Below are 24,691 nucleotides of genomic sequence, written 5' to 3'. Positions count from 1 at the left end.
TTCAAATGACTCCGTGAATACTGCACTGGCCCTGGAGTCCAGGAGGACCTGAGTTCAAATTTGATTTCGGACACTTAAGTAGTTGTGTGTTCCTGGGCAAGCCACTTCACCCCAATTGCCTCCAAAAAACCCCAAAAGCCAGATTTCTGAGATTCATCCAGCCAGCACTGATTCAATGAGCCAGCTCCTGGGGATAGATAGTAACACACCAATGAGATGGAATTTTCCTTTAATTTGGAGGAAGGGAGGATACAATGTATATATATACAGATAAATGTAACTAGGAAGTAAACAAAATAAAAGAGAATTAGGGGAAGGAAGCCCTTGTAAGCCTCACAAGAACTGGACTTTCCTGTGTAGCTCATGACTCCTGAATCTGACTGGCTGCTATTCACCACGGCCGTGAACAGCTGCCATGAAAGGGGGCCACACAACTGGGGAGGTCTTGGCTTTTCCCATTGCTGGGCCCCGGGGGCTGGTTTATGGGCACAGAAGCAGACTGAAAGCCCTTGCCTGGGGGAGGCAGCCTGGGAGTGCAAGTTGGGAGGGAGGTAGCTCAGAGGGCATGTGGCAAAAGCATTTATGTATATGAATAGAGAGGTTGAATGGATAGATTAGAAATATAATATGTAACGTAAAATATAGAAAGGGACTGGAATTATGGTTTCATACATATACATATATGTATACATGACAGACAATACACATATATAATGAGTATGCACATACATACATATAGACATGTATAGATAGGGACTAGTCCAGTGATTTTATTATACACACACATATATATGTGTATATATGTACATATATACTACATATTTGTGTGTATAACATATAACGTGTATGTGACAGGTAATTAGGGGGCTCATCAGTGCCTAGAGCACTGCACATGAAGTCACGAAGACTCACAGTTTGAATTGGCTTTACTAGCTGTGCAACCCTGGGCAAGTCCCTTAACTCTCTTTGCCTCATTGCCTCATCTGTAAAAATGAGTTGGAAAAGGAAATGGCAAACCAGGATTTTTGCCAAGAAAACCCCAAATGGGGTCAGGAAGAGTCAAATATGACTGGAAAATGTGACAACATGTGACTGTGAGGCATGATTCAAACCCAGGTCTTCCTGGCTCCAGAGCTAATACTCTGTCCCCGGGAGGTATTCAGGGCCCCTCTGTTTTATATTTTATTCCCTTCCTAGCTCACAAGGGTCTCTGGAATATTTGTTAGCACTGGGGAGTGATATTTTGTACAATTCCTTGCATGGCTTGTTCCCTTTGAAAGCATCATCATAATTCTATCCTTTTCTGTTTCCATGCCTTCCCAATGAACAGCTTTTCAAATTCTTCTCATGGAGCCACCCTCCCCTAGCCTGATTCACTCTTCTGTGATGACTGACAATCTCCTTGGCTTACCTATTGCTTGTTGTTCAGTGATATGTCAGTGTTTCCAACTCTTTGTAATTCCCTCTGGGGTTTCTTGGCAAAGACACTGGAGTGGTTCCCCATTTCCTTCTCCAGCTCATTTTACAGATGAGGCAAACAGGGTGAAGTGACTTGCCCAGGGTCACACAGCTGGTAAGTGTCTGAGGCCAGATTTGAACTCAGGAACATGAGTCTTCCTGACTCCAGGCCAGGTGCTCTGTTTACTATGGCACCCCCTAGCTGTCCACCCTTTATGCTACTCACTCTTTGCTTGACCAGCACTAAACAAACAAGGCTTCTCACCAGCACAAGTCAGCAGGCCATTCAAAGAGCCATGCTGACTTGGGTCAGAAGTTCTTAGCCTTTATTGTGTGTGGTAGACCCCTTGGGCTGGCAGTGTGGAGAGACCTGGGAACCCTTCTCAGAATAGTTTTTTAAATGAATAAAATAAAATACATAGTATTCCAAAGGAAACTCTCTCTCCCTCTCTATACCCCCCTGCCCCCCTCCCCCCCATCTCTCTCTCTTTCCATATATATTCATGTACACACACGCATGGAAACCCATCATATTGAAATCATTACCAAAATACAAATAGTTGTAAAAGTTCGCAGACACATTAGTCTATGGACTCCAGGTTAAGAACCCTTCTCTCCAGTGCCCAGAACCCACAAACTTGGTCTCTCCTCAAGGCCTTTCCCTGGCTCCAGCAGCCAGATTTAGCTCCCTAAGTCCTGCTAAAAATCTGCTGGCTTTACCTTCAGAAATAACACAGTCTTGTCCTGATAACAATAATAACCCCTGGCATTTCTATAACCCTTTAAGGTTTATAGATCAGTTTAAATCTCTTCTTGTGTCTCAGCCCCGGAAGGCAAGAATTACAGTGGTTATTAACTTCATTTACTAGACAAAAAAAGTGAGGCTCCCACACTGTTAATGACTTGTCCATGGATGGGCAGGAAGTGCGAGGATCAGTTCCCAGATCTTCCCTACTCCCAAACCAGCATTCTATTGACTACAGCCCACTGCCTTTGATTGAGATACAGGACTGTGCAGACACAATGAGATGGACTTCTTTGAAGACAAGCCCCTCTCCCCCACCCCAGGCCTCCATGACCTAGGAGTCGAGAAGTCCTAGTTTCAGCACCATCCTCCTCAGTCCCTTCCTAGCTGTCTGACCTCAGGCCAGCCAATTAAAACTCACTTTCCTCATCTGTAGAATGGGGCCTCCCAATGAGAAATTTACTGGTAGATTTGGCTACAGGAAGACTAAAACTGAAATCTCAGCCCCAATCCCTGTTCATCTGTGAAATGCGGACCATGCTATCTGTTAGGATTTATCTACCTCACAGGGTTGGTGAGAAACTCAAATGAGACAGTGAAGCCTGACACACACTAAGGTCTGCTAAAAATGTCAATTACTCTGAACAGAAAGACCTTGGCAAGTCAGAGGACCTGGATTTAAATCTTGACTTTGCCACTTCTGCCTTTGTGACCTTGGGCAAAATCTCTTTGTTTCTTTGTGCCTCCTTTTCCTCTGTGAAATGAGGTGGTTGGAGATGATCAATAATCCCAGCTCTCTTAGAGAGATCTTTAGGTGATCTATAAATCAGATCTATGATCTGTAAATCAGCCAAATGGTACAGTGGAGAGAGTGCTGGGTTGGAAGAAGGAAGACCTGAGTTCAAACCCAGCTTGACACTTACCAGCTGTGTGACTCTGGATGAGTCACTCAACCTATGTATGTTTCAGTTTCCTCATCTGTAAAATGTGTGTGTGTGGGGGGGGGGATAATAATGGCACCTACCACATTCTTCCTCCTCTGTTCCAAGTATCCACATCTCTGGTTTCCTTTAAGTGTTAACTAAAATTCCACCTTCTACAGGAAGCCTTCCCCAAACCTGTCTTAATTCTTGTGTTTTTCTTCTTTCCATACTTTCTTCTTTATCCTCCATATAGCTGAGTCTAAAGTCAGAAAGGCACATCTCCTTGAGTTCAGATCTGGTCTCAGACACTTACTAGTTAGGTGACCCTGGGCAAGTCATTTAACCCTGTTTGTCTCAGTCCCTAAAATGAACTGGAGGAGGAAATGGCAAACCACTTTTGTGTCTCTGCCAAGAAAACCCCAGATGGGCTCACAGAAAGTCAGACATGACTGAAACAACTTAACAATTGTATATATTTGTGGGCGTGTTGTCTTACCTGTTAGACTGGAAACTCTCTGAGGGCAGGGATTGTCTTGTAACTTCTTTTTTGTATCCTAATTCTTAGCACAATCCCTAGCCACAGCCTGGCACATAATAGGTGCTTAAGAAATGTTGATAGATTGCCTAAATGAATAAAAGGGTTGTTATGATGAGATAATATTTACAAACATATCAATTTTATGTTATATATTACATAATGATGTATACTATGTTAACTATAATTATATAATATGTTGTCTATAAATACATATGTAATATATATAATTATACACAATTATGTATTTATCTATCTATAAATATTAGCCCTTATTATGAATGTCAGCTATTAGACAGAGGCAAACCTCAGTTCTGCCTTAAGTAGAACAACCTGTCTTGGGGGGACATACAGGGGCTGGAGTCAGCCCGTACCTTTCCAGAGTTGTAGGGCACAAAGTTTCCATTAAGGCTGGAATCAGTCATTTGAACATGACTGACAATGGAGATGTTTTCTCTGACGGTTAAGTTGAGAATCATTTATTTTTTCTCACAGTATTCTCTTCCCTGGGGATATCAGTGATTTTATTTAAGTTATAAATAGGACCAAGGATAGAAAAAAGAAATCCTCCACTATTTCATCTTTTTTTTTACTCTGGCCTTATGAAGTCAAGTCTGAGTCACAAAACAGGGAGAAGCAGGAAGGGGCAAGTTGTCATTCCGCTCAGTGTTCCCTCTTTCCTTGTCTTTTTCAAAAGCATCACATGCCAGGCTCTCCTCCCCAGGGGTGCAGGCATCTCCTATAGGCACTGGGACTAGGTAAGCTGTCACTGAAGAATGTAACCCCCTTCTAGGAGAAATCCTTTATTACATGTGGGGGCCAGAGATCAGTTGGGATTTTTTTTTTTAACATTTAATCCAAAATACACAATAACCACAGTGAGAACCCTCAGGCTCACTCCCCTATCAGATGCAACCAACTCCAGAGAACCTAGAAACAGAGAAGCATCCTGTGGGTCTAAAAATCCAGACCTGCCACAGTCACTCTGAAATCATGAAGTCAGACCCCGAAGTTAGAAAGGAATCATTGGTACTGGCAAAGCCATCTATGTGACTAGGGGAAGTTATTTCCCTTTTCTGAACCTCAGTTTCCTTCTCTGTAAAATGAGAGGTGAGGATTTAATGTAGCCCCTTCCAGGATTCTAGAAATATTTTCTGCTGCTGTGACCCCAATCTGATCCTCCTGGGGTAACTTAGTGTTTGGAGTTCATTCTTCAGGACCAGTATGAAGGGTAAACTGAGGAAACCAGAACTGGAAAGATGTTCCTCTGCCTGGTCAGTACTGAGGTGAAGCCAGAGGTTTCAAAAGTTTTTTTTCTTCAGGGATTTTTTTCCCCCTTCCACTTAAAAAAAATAAAAGTCAAAAGTACAAATAGGACCAGAGGTTCAATGTCTTTTTGTAGCAGTGAGGTGAAAGTAGGGCTGAAGTGTCCAAAAGCTGCACCCATTAGCTCCAGAAGATGTGTGTACTTGTGTATATTGTGAATGGGTGTGTATGTGTATGTGGGGTGTGTATGTGTGTGTGGCTGATTTCACATGGTATACGCCACCCAGTAGATAACATTGACAGCAGCAAAAGCTGCTGGGAATACCGCTCTGGCATAGACATCTATGGTGTCAGCATCGATGGGCTTGAAAAATGACCTCAAACCTCCCTTTTTTCCGGCTGCGGATCCCTCCTGCTTCTTCATCTCCCCTGTCTCCACTTCCACTGAGCGATAGGAGCCCATGAGGTTTCCCGGGATTCTGTGTTGGCGATGGGAAATGGCCAGCTCCTGATTGATACCCGCAGCAGAGAGGGAAAACAGTACGATGGCATTCTTCACATTGACCTGCCAGGGATAATAGGGTCACAGGCTGAGAGCTGGAAAAGACCTTGGATGCCATAGAGTCTGACCCTTCAGTTTATTTTTTAACTAAATTTTATTTTCACAAGCCCCTGGTTTTCTGAGGGGGAAACTGAGGCATAGTTAAGTGACTTTCCTTAGGCCCTTCTCAGGCAGGATTTGAACCCAGGTCTTTTTGACTTAAAGTCAGGAAGTCCTAATCATTATTCTATACTGCCTCTCCTTGGAGAATGTCAACTAGTGCCTGGGGAGGTAAAAAGGGCGTATGATGGCCTCACAGATCTGTTTCCTGTTGGAGCACACACACTGCACCCACCACCCTATTCCAACCCTCTTTACACTTGTCTCAGAGAGAGCGGACTTAGCCCTGATCATGAAGGGCAAGAACTGACTCTCTCAGACAGTCAATCAATAATTAGACTGTTATGTAAACAAGTGCCTACTATGCACCAGGCCTGATGGTAAGTCCTGGAATAAGGAAAGCACTAAAAATAGAGCTGGATTTGGAAGGATGGAAGATGAACACAAAGACTTCAGCATCTTGAAGAGTCAGAGAATCCTAAACTAGAAGGGATTTGAGGGACCCTCAAATCCAATCCAGTTCAAAACTGGACTTGACAACATTCCTGACAAGGAGTCCACCAGCCTCAGCTGGAAGAAATCTCAACTCCCCTCTAGTGAGAGGAGACTTACAGCTACTCACCACCTATGTGACCTAATCAAGTCAAGAACCTACTATGTGCCAATTACAGTGCTAAAAGATGGGGCTATAAATACAAGCTGGAAAAAGAAAAGACAATCCTCATCCTTAAGGAGCTTACATTCCACTGGGAGAAGGCAACCTGTAACAGGGGCTGAAATGTACTCATCTGTAAAATGGGTATGGCTTAGTAGAACTATAAGTACTGAATTTGAATCCATGGGACCTGAGTTCAAATCCTGCATCTACCATTTGCTACCTGTGTGGCTTTGACAAGTCTCTGGGGCTCAGTTTTGCAATCCTTAAAATCAGGCTTTTAACACTCATTTCTCTCACTATGGGAGAAGAGAAGGTAAGGGAACATGCATTTATTAAGCACGTATTATATGCCAGACACTCTGTTAAACACTTTAAGAATCTTATTCATGAGCTTATTTCCTGATTGATGTTTCTGAAGTTTGTCTTGCTTTCTGTTTCATGGTTTCTCAGAGATAGAATGGTTAACCATTGGGAAAATGAAACTAAAATAAAAAGAGGGGAAGAATCTAGAATCTATGATCCATGGATACTATGAGTCGACGAGCTCTAAGGTACCTCCCAGCTCCAAATTTGTGTTCTGATGATCCTCCAACCTCAGATCCCCTTTTTAGACTTCATGGGAACTGACCCTCTCCTACATTCCCTGTGTTTTTATAACTTACTGTCCTCCATGTACTCTGTGAGTCAGTGGCACTGGCCTGGCCTCTCCACTGTTCCTCGAACAAGACCCTCCATCTCCTGGCTCTGGCCATTTTCTCTTGCTGTCCTCAAAGCCTGGAATGCTCTCACTTCTCGTCCTTGGTCTTCCCTGGCTTCCTTCAAGTCCCAATGAATGTCCCACCTACTATAAGAAACCTTCCTTCTTTGTCCCAACTCTTAGTGGCTTCCCTCTATTGGCTTTGTCTAATTTCTCTTGTATATTGCTTATTTGTACATAAGCTCCCTACATGCTGTCTCTCCCATTTGATTGTGAATTCCTGGCCCTTCTTTCTGTCCCCGGGGCTTGATATAGAACTTGGCATGCTACAGGTGATTAATAAATGCTTATTGACTTGTTTGTCTTTTTTTGGAGGCCCAACACTTAGCATCATGTCTGGCAAACAATAGGTGCTTAATAAATTCTTTTTGACTGTTGTTTGAAGAATTTTTTTTTCTGACATTTCTTCTCTCTTAACTCCCACCCATTACTCTTGGCTTTGCCCTCTGGAAGCACAAGTTGCATTTGTGCTCCTCATGACATCCCTTCAAATACTTGAAGTCAGTTGCCATGTTCCTCCCCCCTCTTCAATCTTTTGCAGATAAAACAACCCCAGATCCTTAAAGTCAAGACTCTGCTGAAAGAAGGAAAAGATTCGGCCCCAGCAAAGCCAGAGATAATCCCACAGAACCAGGCTTATTAATTTAGTTTTTTTTGGGCTGTGACTTCAGTTCTGTACCAGTCTCCCACTGAGCCAACTCCTTTTTCTCAATGCAGATAATAGGCACCTGTTCTACACACCAGTGTCTGGGACACTGAGAGGGTAAGTTACCACCAACTGGACTCTCTCCAGACCCCTTCTCCTTTTCCTAGAATGCCTCCCCGTTCAACAAAAAAACTCCACCTTGGAATCCTCCTCTTCTGAGTGGCATCTCCCTCCCCAGGACCATGATTTCAGGAACAATACCAGCCAGACTTCACCTCATTTTTGACTGAACTCTCTCTGGACTTCTCTTGGGCTGCATTGTCTTTCTTTGGGCAGCCTTCCTCCCATTCTCTCCTGCATCCCCCAAACCCTCCATGTGCTGTCTTCCCTATTAGAATGGAAGTTCCTTCTTTCTTGGTTATGTTTGTTTCCGCAGTCCTTAGGCCAGTGCCTGGAACACAGTAAGTACTTATCAACTCTCTATCTCTCTATCTCCCTGTTATCTCTATTCATATATTTATCTATCTGTCTATCAATCTGTCCATCCTTCCATCCATCTTATCTATCTATCCATCCTTCTTTTCATCCATTTTATATATCATTTATCTGTCTATCTATCCATCCATCCATCCATCCATCCATCCATCCATCCATCCATCCATCCATCCATCCATCTATCTATCTATCTATCTATCTATCTATCTATCTATCTATCTATCTATCTATCTATCTATCTACTCATCCTTCCATCCATCTGAAATATCATCTATCTATCCATTCATCCATCCTTCTACTCATTTTATGTATAATCTATTTACCTCTCTGCCTGTTTATCCATCTATCCACCCTTTCTTCCCTCATCCATCTTATATATCATCAGTTTGTCTACCATTCCATTGATTTTATTTATCATCTCTATCATCTCTATCTCTATGCATGTATTTATCTATCTGTCTATCCAGCGTCTGTCAATCCTTCCATCCATTTTATTTTATATATCACTCCTCTCTCTCTCTCTCTCTCTCTCTCTCTCTCTCTCTCTCTCTCTATATATATATATATATATATATATATATATATATATATATATATATATATATATAAAATGTATCTGTGACTTGTCTGAAGTTAAACAACCAGTGTGTGTCAGAAGCAGGGCTTGAACCCATGTCTTTCTGACTAAAGGCCCCTATGCTACCTCTCTATTACCTTGTTCAGTTTGATTCAGTAAGCATTTAGTGTGTGCTTATTGTGGGAAGGGTTCCAGTGACAAGCTCTGCTATGAGCAATAAAAAGGAAAAGCTCTGTCTCTGCCGACCAGCAGCTCATATCACAAGCATCCTGGATGCCCATTCTCTTCTCATGTTGGCACAGGGACAACCAGCTCCCAGCCACTTATGCTGCAAATTGGCACTAGGCTCAGAGTCAGCCTGCACTCAGTGGGAGGAAAGGTACAGAGCAGCATCTCTGACAGTTTCCTAGGAGGGAAGGGGCCTGTTCCTGACACTGGATGCCAAGCAAAGGGAACTCCCTGCTGGGAGGGCCTCTGAATCCTGCTCCCCAGGATGCTCACCTCGCTGCTCTGTTTGGTGACCTTCAGCTTGGCCTTTTGCTTCTTCATATAATCTGCATTGAAGTGTGCAAAGGCATACTCCACCAGTGCAGCAAACACAAACACATAGCAGATCCAGAAGTACACATCCAGTGCTTTGATGGCTGATGCCCGCGGGAGGGAAGAGCGAGCGCTGACCATCAGTGTGGTCATTGTCAACACTGTGGTGATACCTGGGAGAAGGTAGTCAAGAGAACCAGTCAGGCAACCAGTCAGCTTCAACAGGCATTTGTTGAGAGCCCTACTATGAGCAAAGCACCATGGTATTCTATTGGGAAACTCAAAGACAAAAAATAAAAACAGCCCTTGCTCCTAAGGAAGGAAGGAAGGCAGGAGAGAAGTAAGAAAAGGAGAAAGGAAAGAAGGAAGGGAGGAAATATTTATTAAATGCCACTGCATGCCAAGTACTGTGCGCAGTACTTAACAAATATTTTCTCATTTGATCCTCACAGTCTATGAAGTAGGTGTTATTATCATCCCCATTTTACAGTTGAGCAAATCAAAGTTGATAGATGTTAAATGTCTTGACCAGGGTCACTCAGCTAGTAAATGTCAGAGGCTAGATTTGAACTCAGGTCTTCCTGACTCCAAACCCAGAGATTTATTTATTATGCCACTTGAGTGTCCATTTGCCATAGTGGATAGAGCCCTAAACTTGAAGTTAGGAAGACCTGTGTTTGAAACTATGGAAACTCAGATATGTCCTAGCTCTATAGCCCTGGCTAAGTCACTTAACACTCTGAGCCTCAGTTCCCTTTTTGTAAAGTGGGTACAATAATATCACTCACAGGTGAAGATCAAATGAAATAATGGAGGTGAAGAGTTTTTCAAATTTTAGAGGGTTACATAAGTGTGATTCATAATAATCATTGTTTCATTTATAATGAATGAACTACCAATAAAAATAAACCACTTAATCTCTCAGTACTTTGGACAGCTCCCAGAGATTACAGGTTGAAGAGAATGTCCCAACCTATATCAGTAAAGGGAATGTCCTCACCCATAAGCTCCTTGTATCAATGAAATCATGGGTTGTTTTTGAAGTTATTATTACAGTTATTATTATTGAATTCTGTTGGGAGAAGGCAGTGCAACATGGAAATAGTGCATGCAGAGACATACATGGTCATTAAAGGAATGTGGAATAGCTAAAGGGATCAAGAAAGGTTTCCCATAAGAGAATGACCTTGTAGGGATCTGGGAATTCTAAGAGGTAAATGTGAAGAGAAAATATAATCCAGGTACAGGATATCAACCTGAACAAACAGAGGAGATGAAGAGCCAAGTTTAGGGAATGGTACACTGAGGAGATTGTATATTCTCTTAGAAGCAATAGGGAGTCAGTGAGGGTTCTTGAGTATAAGAAGACTTGTTCTTAATAATAATATAACTAGAATTTATGTAGTTCTTCAAGGTTTACCAATTACATCATTATTAATAATAATAACTCATATTTATATAGCACTTTAGGGGCTACAAAATGTTTTACACATAAGATGAAATTTGGTCCTCACAACAACCTGTCAGATGAAACTGAAGCGGACAAAGATTAAGTGACTTGCCCAGGGTCACACAGCTAGTAAGTGTCTGAAGTTTGAAGTTTAGTTCATGCATTCCAGAAGGCTCCAGACTGAAACCACCTAATAAATATGGTTCTCTTCTGGTGACTCCCCTCAAGTCATCACTTATTGATGCCAGTATTCTAAGGTCAGAGTTTCTTCCCCTGTTATTGTCCCTCACCCTTCCTGAGAACTCAGATGTTTGCTGAGTGACTTATGGGTTGACTTGCACATTTTTCCATAGTGAAGAGGGAGTGGCCCCAATCTTTCCCAGCCATCCTTGGAAATTCAGTCTTGTGTATGGCTGTGGCAAGAATCATGGCACTCATCCTTCCTTTCCTTCCTCCCTAGAGGTAGCATGGCATGATAGATAAATGATTGGACTCAGAGTCAAGAAGTCCTGGGTTCAAATCCCTCTTTGGATACTTACGAGCTGTGTGACCCTGGGCAAGTCACTTCACCTTGGTCTGCCTCCATTTCCTCATCAAAAAATGAGGGTATTGGACTAGCTACCTCTAAGGTCCTTCTAGCTCAAAATCTGTGATTCTCTATCTCCTCCCTCTCTCATGCCCTTGTACTCCTGGCCCCCTCCCAGAGCTCACTCCCTTCTTACCTAGTGATACTCTGGCAGGTACAGCAGACTGACTGATCCAGAAGGAGACCCAGGACATGGCAACCAGAAGGATGGATGGCATATAGGACTGGATGATGTAGACACCTCGGTTCCTCCGCAGGTTGAAGTGTAGACTGAGTCTGGGAAACTGTCCTGCTGTAAGACACACACATAAACCCCTGTTGCCTTATGGCTCTTGGTCTCATCTGGCTACATAAGTGTAAAAAACAGTAGGTTCCACTCATCTCTGCCCAGCAGCCCATCCACAGGATGAGGGCTTTCAGGCGAGACCTTGGCTAAGCATCTGGCACATGATGGAAGAAACAAAGAGCCCAGACCCTCCATCCCTCCCCCCCAAACCTCAGACTATTCTGGGTCACAAGAAAATGCCTCCTTTTAAAATTAAAAAAAATTTATAGCATCTCTTTCATAGAGTACAGCCCTAGTAGAGAAAGCATCACAACTCTGAGCACCCATGCCACATACCCAACCCAAGCCTAGAAAAACCTCCTTACTCTCAAAAGATTCAGGGAAGACCAGTTCTGATGTTCTAGGAAATAGTGACATAATGGGAAGAGTCAGGGGATGAGAGGTGAGTGCTCAGAAGACCAGGGTTCAAATCCTGCCTATGTAACTTAAGTGCCTTTGTGACTTTAGACAAGTCATTTCTACTCTCTTGGTCTCAGTTTCCTCCTCTTAAAAGGAGAGTATGGATTACTGATCTCTAAGATCCCTTCCTCTAATTTCCCCTCTAAAGTTTTGCTCCTGGGACCTCTAGAGAGCCTTCCTACTTAAAATCTATAATCTCATAGATTCCCATCTCTCTGTAGGTATTTTCTATCCATATTGTTGGCTTCCTCATCCCTGACTGCTCAGTCATCAGAGCCTACTCAAGCAGAGTTATTCCCAGGATCAAAGGATCCCATCATGGAATGGGTCCTCAGTGCCTAGGTCACACTGACCAGGACTATCCCTGACAAGCGAGCATCCTTATCCCTGATTTGGAGACCTCCAGAAGGGAGGAAACACAATGCTTGGTGGTCCATTCTCAATAAAAATAATGATGGTAGCTAGCATTTATATAACCCTAACTCTAAATTGTGCAGAGGTTTGCAAAAATAGGAATTCATATGATCTTCACAAGAACCTTGGGAAATAAGTGCTATTGTTATCCCCATTTTGCAGATGAAGAAATCAAGGCAGACAGAGGTCAAGAGGCCTGCCCAGGGTCAAATGGCTAGTAAGTGTCTAAGGTCATATTAGAACTCAGGTCTTCCTGACTCTGGGTCCAGGGCTCTCTATACACTGTACCACCTACCTGGCCCTAATGAAATTTGAGGCTAGCATTAATTGTTAGAAATTTTCTCCTTTTCTCAAGCCTAAATCCATTTCTCCATATATTCTCCCCATTCCTCTTAATTCTGTCCTCTGGGACCAAGCAGAACAAATCTGTCTCTTTTTCCACATGATAGCCCTCCATGTACTGGGAGATGGCTATTGTGTACCTCCTTAAATGTCCTCCTCTCCAGGCTAAACTTCCCCAGCGCCTCAACCTATCCAACTCAAGAAATGGTGACTAGAATGTTTGCCTTGGAGTCAAGAAGATCTGGGTTCACACCTCTCCTCTGATATTTTGATTCACTTCATCTTTCAAAGCCTCAGTTTCCTCATCTGTCAAATGATGGGGTGGGATTAAATGATCTCTCTGAGATCTCTTTCATTTCCAGATTTAGGATCCTATGATCCCTTCACCAACCCTATCTCCCTCCTCTAGACATTCTCCAGTTTATCAATGTCCTGTCTAAAATGGGATGCCCAGAACTGAACACAACACTGCAGAGAGGGTCCATTCAGGGCAGAGTGCACCCACTTGCCTTGGGAAGATCCATCTGTACCTTTAGCTCCAAACCAAGGATAGTCCTTGGATGAAGGAAAAAGTAAGATATAAGAGAAATAATCAATTTTCACTCTCCTGGAGCCTATGTTCTTATCATCAACTCCTATGAGCTTGTTTTTTTTTAAATAAATAAAGTTGGCCATGTCCAATATTATCTGAACCAGGGAAGCCTTGTTACCAGATTTGAAGTTCATTAGCTCGGTGGTGAACTGGTAGTTGGTGATGGTGAACTGTGCCAACTGTAGCTTGTCTAAGCCATGAATTTGCTCCTGGTTTTCTGACCAGTAGTACACAATATCCTCTGAAGAGTAGCCATCTGCGAAGAAAAGCAAACCAATAGAACAGTGAAGGCTAGACTCTGAAGGCAGTTACCCAGCCATCCCCATGCTCTTCTGCCCAGGACCCACTGAAGATGGTGGTTCTCCCTGTGTGTTTGAGATTAATGCTTCCCAAGGTAGGGAAAAGTGAGGTGCAGTGAAAAAAATTCTAGATTTGCTGTCAGAGGGTCTGGGTTCAAATTCTGGTTTTGCCATTTAAAACCTGTGAGGCTACGGGCAAATTATTTCCTCTCTCAACCTCTGTACAATGAGGAGGAGGTTAGGGTAGAAGACTTTGAGGTTCCTTCCAACCTTAGACTGATGATAACATCTTCCATTGATGCTGAGGGTCTAGAATCCCAACAAATGAAGTTTCCCAAGATAGGCAGACTCTTTTGGAACTCAAGAAGGAGTTCCTAGGCCCGGAGCAGATTCAAGGGAACCAGACCTTATATATGAGGATGTAGAGGGCACCAGGGCTTCTCTCCAAATTCAGGTTGAACTATAAGGATCCCCAGTTGAGTTTCCTCACTAGGAAGGGTAGGAATGGTTCTCTCTGAGTTAATATGTATGATTAGGTTTTGGGAACTGTCCAGTGAGGGAAAAGCTAAGAGCAGGGTAGGGACTAGCCTTCTAGGGAAGGTAGATCAGCTCTTTCAGAGTCTAACTGCTGGAGTGAATGGGGCATTGACCTTGGAGTCAGAAAGATCTGGGTTTGAATCCTTCCTCAGACACTGATTGGCTGGGTGACCCTGGCCAGTCCTTAGCTTCTCTATGGATCATTTTCCTCATCTAAAAAACAATAGGGTTGAATTAGATGATCTCTTAGATGTGTTTCAGTTTCCAATATCTGACTACTGGAACTAGGCGGCCAATGACCATAGGGGAAGGAAGAAGAAAATGGTGTTTGAGTTGCCTGAGGAGGAAGATTCATCCAATCTTGTCAAGAATTCATATTTCTATACGGCTTTAAGGGTAACAATGTCTCTTACCTATATTATTATCTCGATGGATCCTCACAACCACCAGATGATGCTGCCATTTTGCAGATGAGCTAACTGGGGTTCAGAGAAGTTTAGTTCTATTTTTTATTTTTTTTCTAAGCTCTTCTATTTTTTCCCCTTCAACCCTGATCTGTAATCTCATTCGTTTGGGGAATTCCCAGGTGAGGAAAGTCCCTCTACGAAAGCAGGCTGCCACCTACTCTTCAATTTAAAGTCTTAGAGGTGACATGCCCGAGGGTCCCACAACCAACGTGGGAGAGATGCAGGATCTGAATCCAGATCCTCCTGACTCTGAGGTCAATTCTCCATGCATTATGCATTCTGGCTGACCCAGGCCAGGACAATTCTTGTCATTAGAATGCATTCAGAGCCTTGGAGAGTCTCTGGCTTCCTTCAGACACAGTTCAGTTGCCACAAAGGTCTAGACAAGACCTTTCCATATTTCTCTAGTTGTTAACATTGCCTCCCTCTTGAAACTGCTTTGCATTTTTTTGTATACGCTTTGAATTTGCTTGTCTCAGCCCATGTTCTGCTGTCCCATCCCCACCCACCGCAGCAGGAAGTAAGCACCTAGCAAGTAAGACTTGTCTTTGTACCCCAGTACCTGGCACAAAGTAGTTGTGTAATGAATCCTGGTTAAATTCTGATTGGAATGTATCAAAATCTTCCTGTCTATATTTGTCCCGAATGAACTGCTAAGTGGAACAGTCCTGGCAAAAACCAAAGCCCAAACAACTGAGTGCCCCTAGAATATCTTTTTTAGCTTTCCCCAGGAAGTAACGATCAGGACTGTTGAAAAGCAGCATAGCATCATGGTTAGAATGCTGGACTTGGAGTGAGAAACATCTGAGTTCAAATCCGCCCTCAGACATTTATTAACCACGTGACCCTGGACAAATCATGCTAACCTCTCTCTGCCTCAGTGTCTTCATCCATAAAATGAGGTTAGATTCAGTGGGTTTTAGCTCTAAATCTATTATCTTATAACTAGAAAGAAGGGGGTCCCCTGATCATGCTTCCTGCTCAGAATGAAAAAACCCTCTTTTGGGAGGTACTTTCTAGCTTATGAAAAGCCCAAAATTAGCATAGCCCTTAATTCATCTTCTTGAGTTTGGCCTATATCTGTCACAGTCATTTGGGGGAGAAGGGTCAGGGTAGGAGCTTAGAACCATAACTAGCACAGGGTGACTAGGGCTTTGCATCAGGATGCCTATATCCCAGGAAGCATATTTCCTTCCCATTGTAGGCTTTTGACCTACCAGTCAATCACACCATAGTTACCTGTCCCATGACCTTATTCCTTCAACCTAGAATTGGGACAAAATCATCAAAGTCTCATTGCTATCAGATGCTCTCCTTGGATCTGAGCCCTCCCACTCCTGCACCCCTCTTTCCTGTCTGTCATCTTCTAAAAGTTATTAGATTGGGGATTATCAGCTGTTTTGCAGAGACATGGGCTGGACTCTCTGGAAGATCCACCATTCCATCCCTGGCATGACTACATCTGAGCAGGGTGAATCTGTCATCATTGGTCCTGTTAATAAAATTCCCCCCTCCCCCCCACCAAAGGAGGGAAAGGACCCTTTTGGGAAGAGAATGATGCTTCAATTTCCAAATGCTTTTTGGTGAAATTTGCCCCCTCACACCAAAATCGCTAGTTATGTTTCTATCTGTATTTGCAGGAAGGTGTGTGGGGGGCAAATACGGGCTTTAGGCTGAAGCTTCCTGTCCCTAAGAAGAGGTTTCCAGCAGGGTCTAGGCTGCTCAACTGGGACTTACAGCTTTCCAGGTCCAGCATACACTCCTGCTCATCCATGGGATACTTGGAGAGGTCCATGTCACAAGCCACAGTAGAGGTGATTCTGCCCCCAGGAAGAAAAAGAAACAAGAGGAAAGAGGGTTAGAGAGAGAGAAGGGGACATTTCTCCATTCACTTTTCATCCCTCCTCAGAAGAGGGAATGCTGATACATATGAAGAATCCAGAGAAGTGTGAGAGGACTTCTGTGAACTGATGAAGAACAAGGTCATGCCTCATCCCACCTCCCCAACTGCTACTGTCCTCTCTCCAAAACTAAAAATATTTTGTTTCTTTGTATATATTTGTATTTTCTGCTGTTGTTCAGTCATTTGCAGTTGTGTCTGACTCTTCATGACCTCACTTAAGGTCTTCTTGGTAGAGATACTCAAGCAGTTTTCCATTTTCTTCTCCAGCTTATTTTTACAGATGAGGAAACAGAGATAAAGAGGGTTAAGTGAATTGCCCAGGGTCACACAGCTAGCAAGTGTCTAAGGTCAGATTTGGATTTAGGAAGATGAGTCTTCTGATTCTAGACCTAACACTCTATCCACTGTGCCACCAGCTGCCTTATATGTGTACATTTATATTTGTATACGTATACACTCATGAAACATGATGCAATGGAGAGAATACTCATCCTAGAGTTAAGACCAGAGTTCAAACCTGACACTGAGACACTTACTAGCTGTGTGACCCTAGGTGAGTCACTTTACCTCTGTTTGCCTCTGTTTTCTCATCTGTAAGATGGAGGTAATAATAGCACTCATTTTCCAAAGTTGTTGTGAGGATCTAATGAGATAATAAATGTAAAATACTTCAGGTGGTGCCTGCACATAGTAGGTATCATAGAAATGTTAACTATCATCATTATCTTCATCATTATTACCTTATTTCCCTCATTAGAATGTACTCGTGAGTAGAGGTTGTTTCATTCTTCATACTTTTGTCCCCATTGACTAACATGGTACCTGGCACATAGTAGGAGCTTAATATATATTTGTTGATTGAAATAAACAGAACCAAGAAAACAATGTATACAACTACAACCATTTTGAAAGGAAGAACAATAAATAATGAAATAGAATGCTATATACCATAATGACTAAGTTTAGCCCTGGAGAAGATATTTAAAAAATGAATCCCCTTCTTTCTTTGTGTGAGGGATGTTTATGGGAGAAATGAGTGTAGAATGGTGTATATAATGTCAGCTCAGTTGAGGGGTTAGATAAGCTTTAAAAAAATAGATATTTAATTCAATAAATATTTATGAAGCACCTACTTTGTGCTAGGCACTGTTCTAAGTGGTGGGGATACAAAAAGAGTCCCTGTAGATAGAATACTGGCCTTGGAGTCAGGAGGACCTAAGTTCAAATCTGGCCTCGGACATTTACTGGCTGCGTGACCCTGAGCAAGTCACTTAATCCCAATTGCTTCAAAAACGACAGAAAAAGATAGTCTTTGACCTCCAGGAGCTCACAGTCTAATGATTTTCGTTTTTCTTTTTCATTCTGTGTTACAAGGGATGACTTGATGAGTCCCCAGGAGAAGAAAAGGGAAGAATATATTCAGAAATAAAGATGATAGAAAAATAAAAGATACTTTTTCTTTCAGGAATTGCTAGTTTCCAATATGGATATATTTTGCATGACTTCCCATGTATAGTCATATTATATATAATTATAATATATCATATTGATTGCCTGCTCAACTGGTAGAAAGGAGGGAGAGAATTTGGAACTCAAATTTTAAACAAATGAATGTTAAAATTTTAATATAATTGGGAAATATTTAATAAAATAAATAAAAATATTTTTTAAAAAAGAATTTTTAGCTTCCTTCAAAGCACAGCTCAGGCACTACCTCTTACATGAAGCTTTCCTTGATCTCCTTACTCTCAATAAAGCTGTCAATAAAACTTTTTTTTTTTACTTACAAAAAATGGAATTCTTAGATTATGAATTCATACTGTAGACTTTTCAATAATTTAATATGAAATTTAATTTTTATCTCTAAATAAAAATTCAGGAAAATAATAACAGGAATGGTTTACCTAAAATTATTTTGTCCTTCATTTGTAGACATTTTGTCTTTATTTATCTGGGTACATAGTGTACCCCATTCCAGTTCCCCACTGTAAGTTCCTTGAGGGTAAGGGCCATACTCATTTTTGTCTTTCATTCACAGTGCCAACCATAGTGCCTGGCCTACGGTAGGCACCCAATAATTATATGTCGAATTGAATTGAACTTTTGAAAATTCAAACCATTTTTGAATTTCTGCATAAATAACAGTCAACAACCACTTCTAGATTTTTCTAAGTAGACAAAATGACTAGATTTTGTTGTTGTGGTTGTGGTTTTCATCTACATATGTATTGCTCAGTAGACAAAGCTGAAGTCTCAGCTTCTCCATAGAGAAAATTCATCTTCCTGGATTCCGAATATCGTTGTGGGTCAGAGATGATAAAGTCGGACTCCGGGTTGTAGCAGAGGAATGCAATGCTAGGATCTTCATCTGAGGTTAATTTTAAAAAATTTCCCCAGGAAGAGGAAAAGGACCGTTTTGGAAAGAAAATGCTGGTTCAATTATCAAGCATAGATTAGGAAGAAAAGAGAATGCCACTCTTTAGTCTGTCATTCTAGTGATGAAAGGTACAGATCTAACTAGGCTATGGCCGTGGGGCTCTTCTCCAGGGTGCTGAAATTCAGAAGCTAGAAAACCTTAATGATTTTAAAAGATTTTCCAATTTTAAATCTTGTTATATTTATATTTTGATAGCACCCATACCCTTTCAGCAGCATAGAAACAGCTGAGCTAAGTACTCACTTAGCAGGGATAATTAGTTAAAATAAAAGACAAGCAGATGTCATACTTCCTTTCCCCAGAAGCTGCATCCCAGGTGAACTCCCTTCACAGTTGGCTGCCTCTCCAATAAAGACGTCAGGGTGTATTCTAGGGCAGGGATTCAAACATATCCATAGGCTACAAAAAGGGCAAAAATCTTCTGGAGTGTGACCAGAACCAGATTAAAATGTAATTGGGAAATATTTAACAAAATAAATAAAAATACGATAGAACATATATAATATGCTGGCAATATGCCAGTCACATGGGATCCTTATATATAGGTTAGTGACTTCATTTCTATTTGAGTTTGACATCACTGGGCTATGGTCTTTCAATGCCATCAATTGAATATCTAACCCAAGGGTGATAATCTAAATGATAACAGAGGGAGTCCTATGGCAGATCTGACCTGAGTACCTCAAAGATCATCTACCCCCTCTATAACCAGGCAGATCCCAAGGCTCCACCAACTCCTCTCTTGACCATCAGGCAGCCCTATTATATGCATACATTCCTCCTTCCTCCTTTACCTACTGCTGCTTTTAACCTCTTGCTGAGATTGATAAGCAAATCAATAATACTATTACTTCAGTGAAGAACATGACCATTTACTGTATGATGGCTCCACTTAGAATCTCTGTGATTCGGAATCTGAGGTTGTTTGGGCCAACACTGTCTTCCCTGACCACTGCTCTCTACTCTCTCTCATATCTCTCCTTGTTGATTCCACTCCTGTGTCTCTATCCTTCTCAAGGCCACTTATCCATTGTGCCTTCTGAAATTCCTCCTTCTGTTCTATTATAAACAAACCATCTTTCATATTACAATGTGAGATCTTTTTAAAATTCTTTGTTTTTTAAAAAATTATGCACATGGAAACACCTTGAAGGCAGAGACTGTTTTGTTTATGTCTCATATCCCCAACATGTGTGATATAGCAGGAGCTTAATAAATGCTTTTTAGGGTCAGGGTTAGAATTGGACTGGATTGAATTTGTCTTCATTCCTTCTTGTGTTATTTTGACATTGTGGATTACCAAATTGATTAGAGGGCAGTTTCCCTTTGGACACAAGAATTCTGGGGCACAGTTATTATGTGAGCCATTGTGTGGGGACAGAAAGCTTACCTGATACTGTATAGAATCACCCCATTGGGCTGCAGCCGAATAAGTTTGTTTTCCACTGTCACATCATGGAACCAGGCTGATTTGGCATTGACAATGAAGGTGTCTGGGAGCCAGAGCTTGTCCACAAAGCGGCTGTCTAAGCCCAGGGTTTCATTGGTGTGGTTGTAGGACAATCGGCCATCTCGCCAGCTCTGATGCAAGAATACGGTCATGGTGTACTCCTGGAGTGGGAGAAACGAGAAAGAGACCAGAGACAGCAGATCACTCCTACAGCCTCACTTACTTATGGCCAAAATCCCAGAATCTCAGAGTTGAAAGAGACCCCCAAGTCCACCAAGTCCAACCCACATCCGGACAAGGATACCCTCTCCAACATCCCTGGCAATTGGTCGTCCAACCTTTGCTTGAAGACTTCCAGTGATGGAGAACTCACTGTTTCCCAAGGCAGCTTATTCCTCTACTCATTCCTCATTCCTCAAGCCCAAATTTACTGTTTTCTACCTTCCACCTATTGCTACTGGTTCTGCCCTGAGACCAAGCAGAACCTAGCTAATCCTCCTTTCACATGACAGCCCTTGAAGACAGCTCTTACATCTTCCTTAAGGCTGTTCTTCACCACACCAAAGATCCCCAGTTATTCTGATCTATCCTTATATAGTATGATCTCTAAGCCCTTCACTATTCCGTTACCCTCTCCAAAGATTCTCCAGCCCAGAAGCATCTTCCTTCAAGGTCGTGCCCAGAACTGAGTACAATGCTTCAGATATGTTTTGACAAGGGCAAAATTCAGTGAGCCCATCATCAATTCACTAGTCTTAACTATTACTCCTTTCAATGCAATTTAAGACACATTAACTTTCTCAGTTACCTTATTACCCTCATGACTAATGTTGGACTTGGAGTCCGCTCAGATGCCCAGATATTTTTCAGGTGAATTGCTGTTTAGTTATGTCTCCCCTACTTTGCCACTTGAATGTCTGCCTCATGATGAAGGCATTCAAGGGGGCAGAGGGATAGCCTAAGGGTGACCAATGAGAGAGAAAAGCAACAGGGTAGAGTTACCATATTAACTTCCGATATATGGTCAATGCTGGCAACCTCAAGGGCAAGAGCCACGTTCACAGGAGGACCTAAAAGAAGGGAAAAAGCAATGGAGAAATTCTTTGTGCTGGGCAGTCCCCATCCCCCACTGCATCAGAGACAGGAAAGTCAGCCCATCTGTTCCCATCACCAGGGAGTTTAGATACCCAAGCACAGGTTTCCAAAGAATCCTGCACCAGAGACAAGAGCCAGCATTGGTCCCTGGCCAACAGAGAGTCCTTGGGCTCATTAGAAATAATGTAATTACTTGTATTTCAATATTCAAGGATCCAGACTTTTGTTATGATGGGCAGTCCCTCCCACCTCTACTGGATACAGATTCCATAACCTCCCTGCCTTTATAGTTCATTTTCATGAGTTATCGTGACCCAAAACAGCAACAACCGGTCACCTTTGGCCAACCTAGTGATGAGCCTTTCTGCTCTTAGCTAGACTCTGCACTAAAGACAAACAGTCCATTACTGGACCTGTACTTGAAATCTTTCCAGCTTGGAAGGCCTGCCAGAGATTGCATGTATCATGGAAGAGAGGCAGAGGTAGTGTAGTAACTCAGGAAGAATGCTGACCTGGGAGTCGGATGACCTGGGTTTGAATTCTGACTCTGGATAACCTTAGGAAAGACCTTTGACCTCTCTGTTCCACTGCTTCCTGAGATGGGCCCCTTCCTCTGGGTTTAGGCTAGTCCCCAGTTGGAAACCACCTATAAGAGAATATTCCTATATTTCAGAACATGTGTAAAATAAGGGGTCTGGACTCAGTGACCTCTCAGATCTCTTTCAGCTCTAAAATGATCCTATGATCTGTTGATTCTTCCAGCTACTAGTCCTTTTTTCCTCTTCTCCCACCAAAATTCACCTGGTATCCATCTTGTATATGCCCATATAAATACATATTGTTTGCTCCAGGTAGAATTTAAGCTTCTTGAAAGCAGATACTGTTCTATTTTTGTCCTGGTATGCCTACTACCCAGCAGTCTTATATACAGTAGGTGTGTAATAAATGCTCTTTGGATAGATTAATTGATTAACAAACAATAACTAGAACAATAATATTAACTAGCGTTTATATAGCCCCTTAAGGTTTGCAAAGCACTTTTACAAACATCTCATTTGATCCACACCACAAGCCTGGGAGGTAGGTGCCATTATTATTCCCATTTTACAGATGAGGAAACTGAGATGAACAGAGGTTAAATAACTTGCCCAGGGCTTACAGCTGGTAAGTGTCTGAGGGTGGATCTGAACTCAGGTCTTCCTAACTCTGGGTCCAGCTCTGTCTACTGCATCACCCAGAGCACCTTGATGAGGCATACTGTCTCTAGGAATCCTCTACTAAATTCTCAGGTGACAATTTTTCTCTTTTTTGGTTCAGCCCTTTGGCTTTATCTAGGTAGGTATGTTTCCAGTGTGGAAGCTCTCTGTACCAGCATCCATTGGCATGGAACTTAGTGTCTTCAATTGCTGCCCCAGGCATTAAGCAGTGATATGATTTGCCTGGGGACAGCCAGCCAGACTGTGTCAGAAGCAGGATTGAAACTTGGGTCTTCCTGACTCCTAGGCTAGACTTTAATCTATTATCCACTCTTTCTTTCAAGTAAGATAATAATAGCCACAATTATGATAAGAATCCTATAATGTTAGAACTGCAAAGGACTTAGAGACCATTCAGTCATTTTAGAGAGGAGAAAAATGAAGCCCACAGAGGAGCTCTGACTTCCCTGGGTCACTTGATGATTTAGTGGTAGAACTGTCCTAACAGAGTAAAACCGCCTTTTTTTTTCATCACATTGTATTGATTTTTTTCTTACAATGTTAATTTATAGTTGGCTCTGGGTGGCACACAAAAGGCAAACTTAGGCTGATAGAGAAGGAACTAGTAAGAAATCTAGGGACTACCTATCTCAGCAGTCTATGCAAGGAACTGTCCATTCCCCAGAGTTCTGAAGTATGGGGATATACTCTTACTGAGTGCTCCTTAGTTGGGCAATAGCCCAAACTCAGAGCTGACCTCAGTCCATGAGAAATGGGACTAGCCACTACCCATCTCAGGAAGTGGTGGGACACAAATTGTCAACCACAGGGACGCAATGTGAATTTACTTGAATTCAGGGCAGAGAATCCTTTCTTCCCTTTCCCCACCCCACCCCAAATGTCCCTGCATTACCTCCAATACCAGGCCTGAAATTCCGGGCATAACCTTCCATTAGATCATCCAGATTGGGGAGCCAGGATATTTCAACATTAGAACCTATGTAATCTCCAATGTCATTCATTGCTCTGGACAGAGAGAAAAAGAAATTAAAGTATACTTCTTTGATGGAAGTTACTGAAGAAGATGTTATGGGGGGAGTGTTGGTGGTAGAGCAGGATTTGCTTTCTTAGCAAAAGGAACAAAAATTCTCATATCACAGAAAGATTAATATTTCTAAAACACCAACAACACTTCTATCAAAGTATTCACTTACTCAAAAACCTGTAATGGTTCCCATCTACCTTCCTTATTATTCATTCTTGAAACATCTAAAGAATCACAAAATCTCAGAGTTGAAATCTCAGCAGCCAGTCAATCCAACCATAACCAGCACCACTTCTGCCCCCCACCCAAGCCCAAATTCACTCTCTCGCTTTCTTCACAAGAGGTCATCCAGCCTTGTCTTAAAAACCTTAGGGCGGGAGGCGGGGAGTGGTAAATCCATTCCACTTTGGCAAAGTTCTAATTCAGGAAATCTTTCCTGAATACAAGCCTAAATTTGTCTCTCTGAAACTTCCATTCATTGTTACTGGTTCTTCCCCCTGGGGCTGGGCTGAACAAATCTAATCCCTTTTCCATGTGACAACCCTTCAAAATCTTGCAGGGCAGCAGTTCCATCACATGGCCCCCTGAATTTCTTCTTCTCCAAGCTAAACATACCCAGTTGTCTCCCCCACCCCCAACACCAGCCAGGAAAGCACTGGAAAATTGGCAAATAAGTCAGAGGGACTGAGACAGCATCTTTACAGCTGCCTTTCCTCCAAATAGTACCCAAATGGAGCATAGTCTCCTCAGCTGTAAGGTACAAGGCAAAAAAAAAATCCTGGTTCTTTTCATAGATTCAAGGACTCGCTGGAGCAAATCAGGAAAGGTCTTCCAAAATTATCAGCCTCAATCACCTCCATCAACCAAAGACA

General features: G+C 42.3%; 1 protein-coding gene across 1 annotated transcript; it reads right to left on the bottom strand.

The window, feature by feature from the left end:
- Positions 1–4,448: 4,448 nt before the first annotated feature.
- On the bottom strand, positions 4,449–23,796 carry GABRD (gamma-aminobutyric acid type A receptor subunit delta). Its single transcript, XM_072616495.1, has 8 exons — positions 23,688–23,796; positions 21,486–21,553; positions 20,424–20,644; positions 16,431–16,513; positions 13,509–13,646; positions 11,434–11,589; positions 9,223–9,434; positions 4,449–5,492 (listed from the first exon to the last, which is right to left on the bottom strand). The coding sequence occupies exons 1-8, from the start codon at positions 23,794–23,796 to the stop codon at positions 5,193–5,195; spliced, it is 1,287 nt and encodes a 428-aa protein (XP_072472596.1). The 3' UTR covers positions 4,449–5,192.
- Positions 23,797–24,691: the final 895 nt, after the last annotated feature.

This window comes from Notamacropus eugenii, chromosome 5 (genome assembly GCF_028372415.1).
Source record: "Notamacropus eugenii isolate mMacEug1 chromosome 5, mMacEug1.pri_v2, whole genome shotgun sequence".
Lineage (NCBI taxonomy): Eukaryota > Metazoa > Chordata > Mammalia > Diprotodontia > Macropodidae > Notamacropus > Notamacropus eugenii.
This window is presented reverse-complemented; position numbering and strand designations above follow the sequence as displayed.

What these genes read in the sequence shown, in the direction of transcription:
- GABRD (XM_072616495.1), bottom strand. Translation starts at nt 23,796, where the DNA reads ATGAATGACATTGGAGATTACATAGGTTCTAATGTTGAAATATCCTGG. An exon ending in TTTCAGGCCTGGTATTGGAG is followed by an intron (nt 21,554 to 23,687) that starts GTAATGCAGGGA and finishes CCCTTCTTTTAG; the next exon opens with GTCCTCCTGTGAACGTGGCT. An exon ending in TATGCTGGACCTGGAAAGCT is followed by an intron (nt 13,647 to 16,430) that starts GTAAGTCCCAGT and finishes TTTTCTTCGCAG; the next exon opens with ATGGCTACTCTTCAGAGGAT.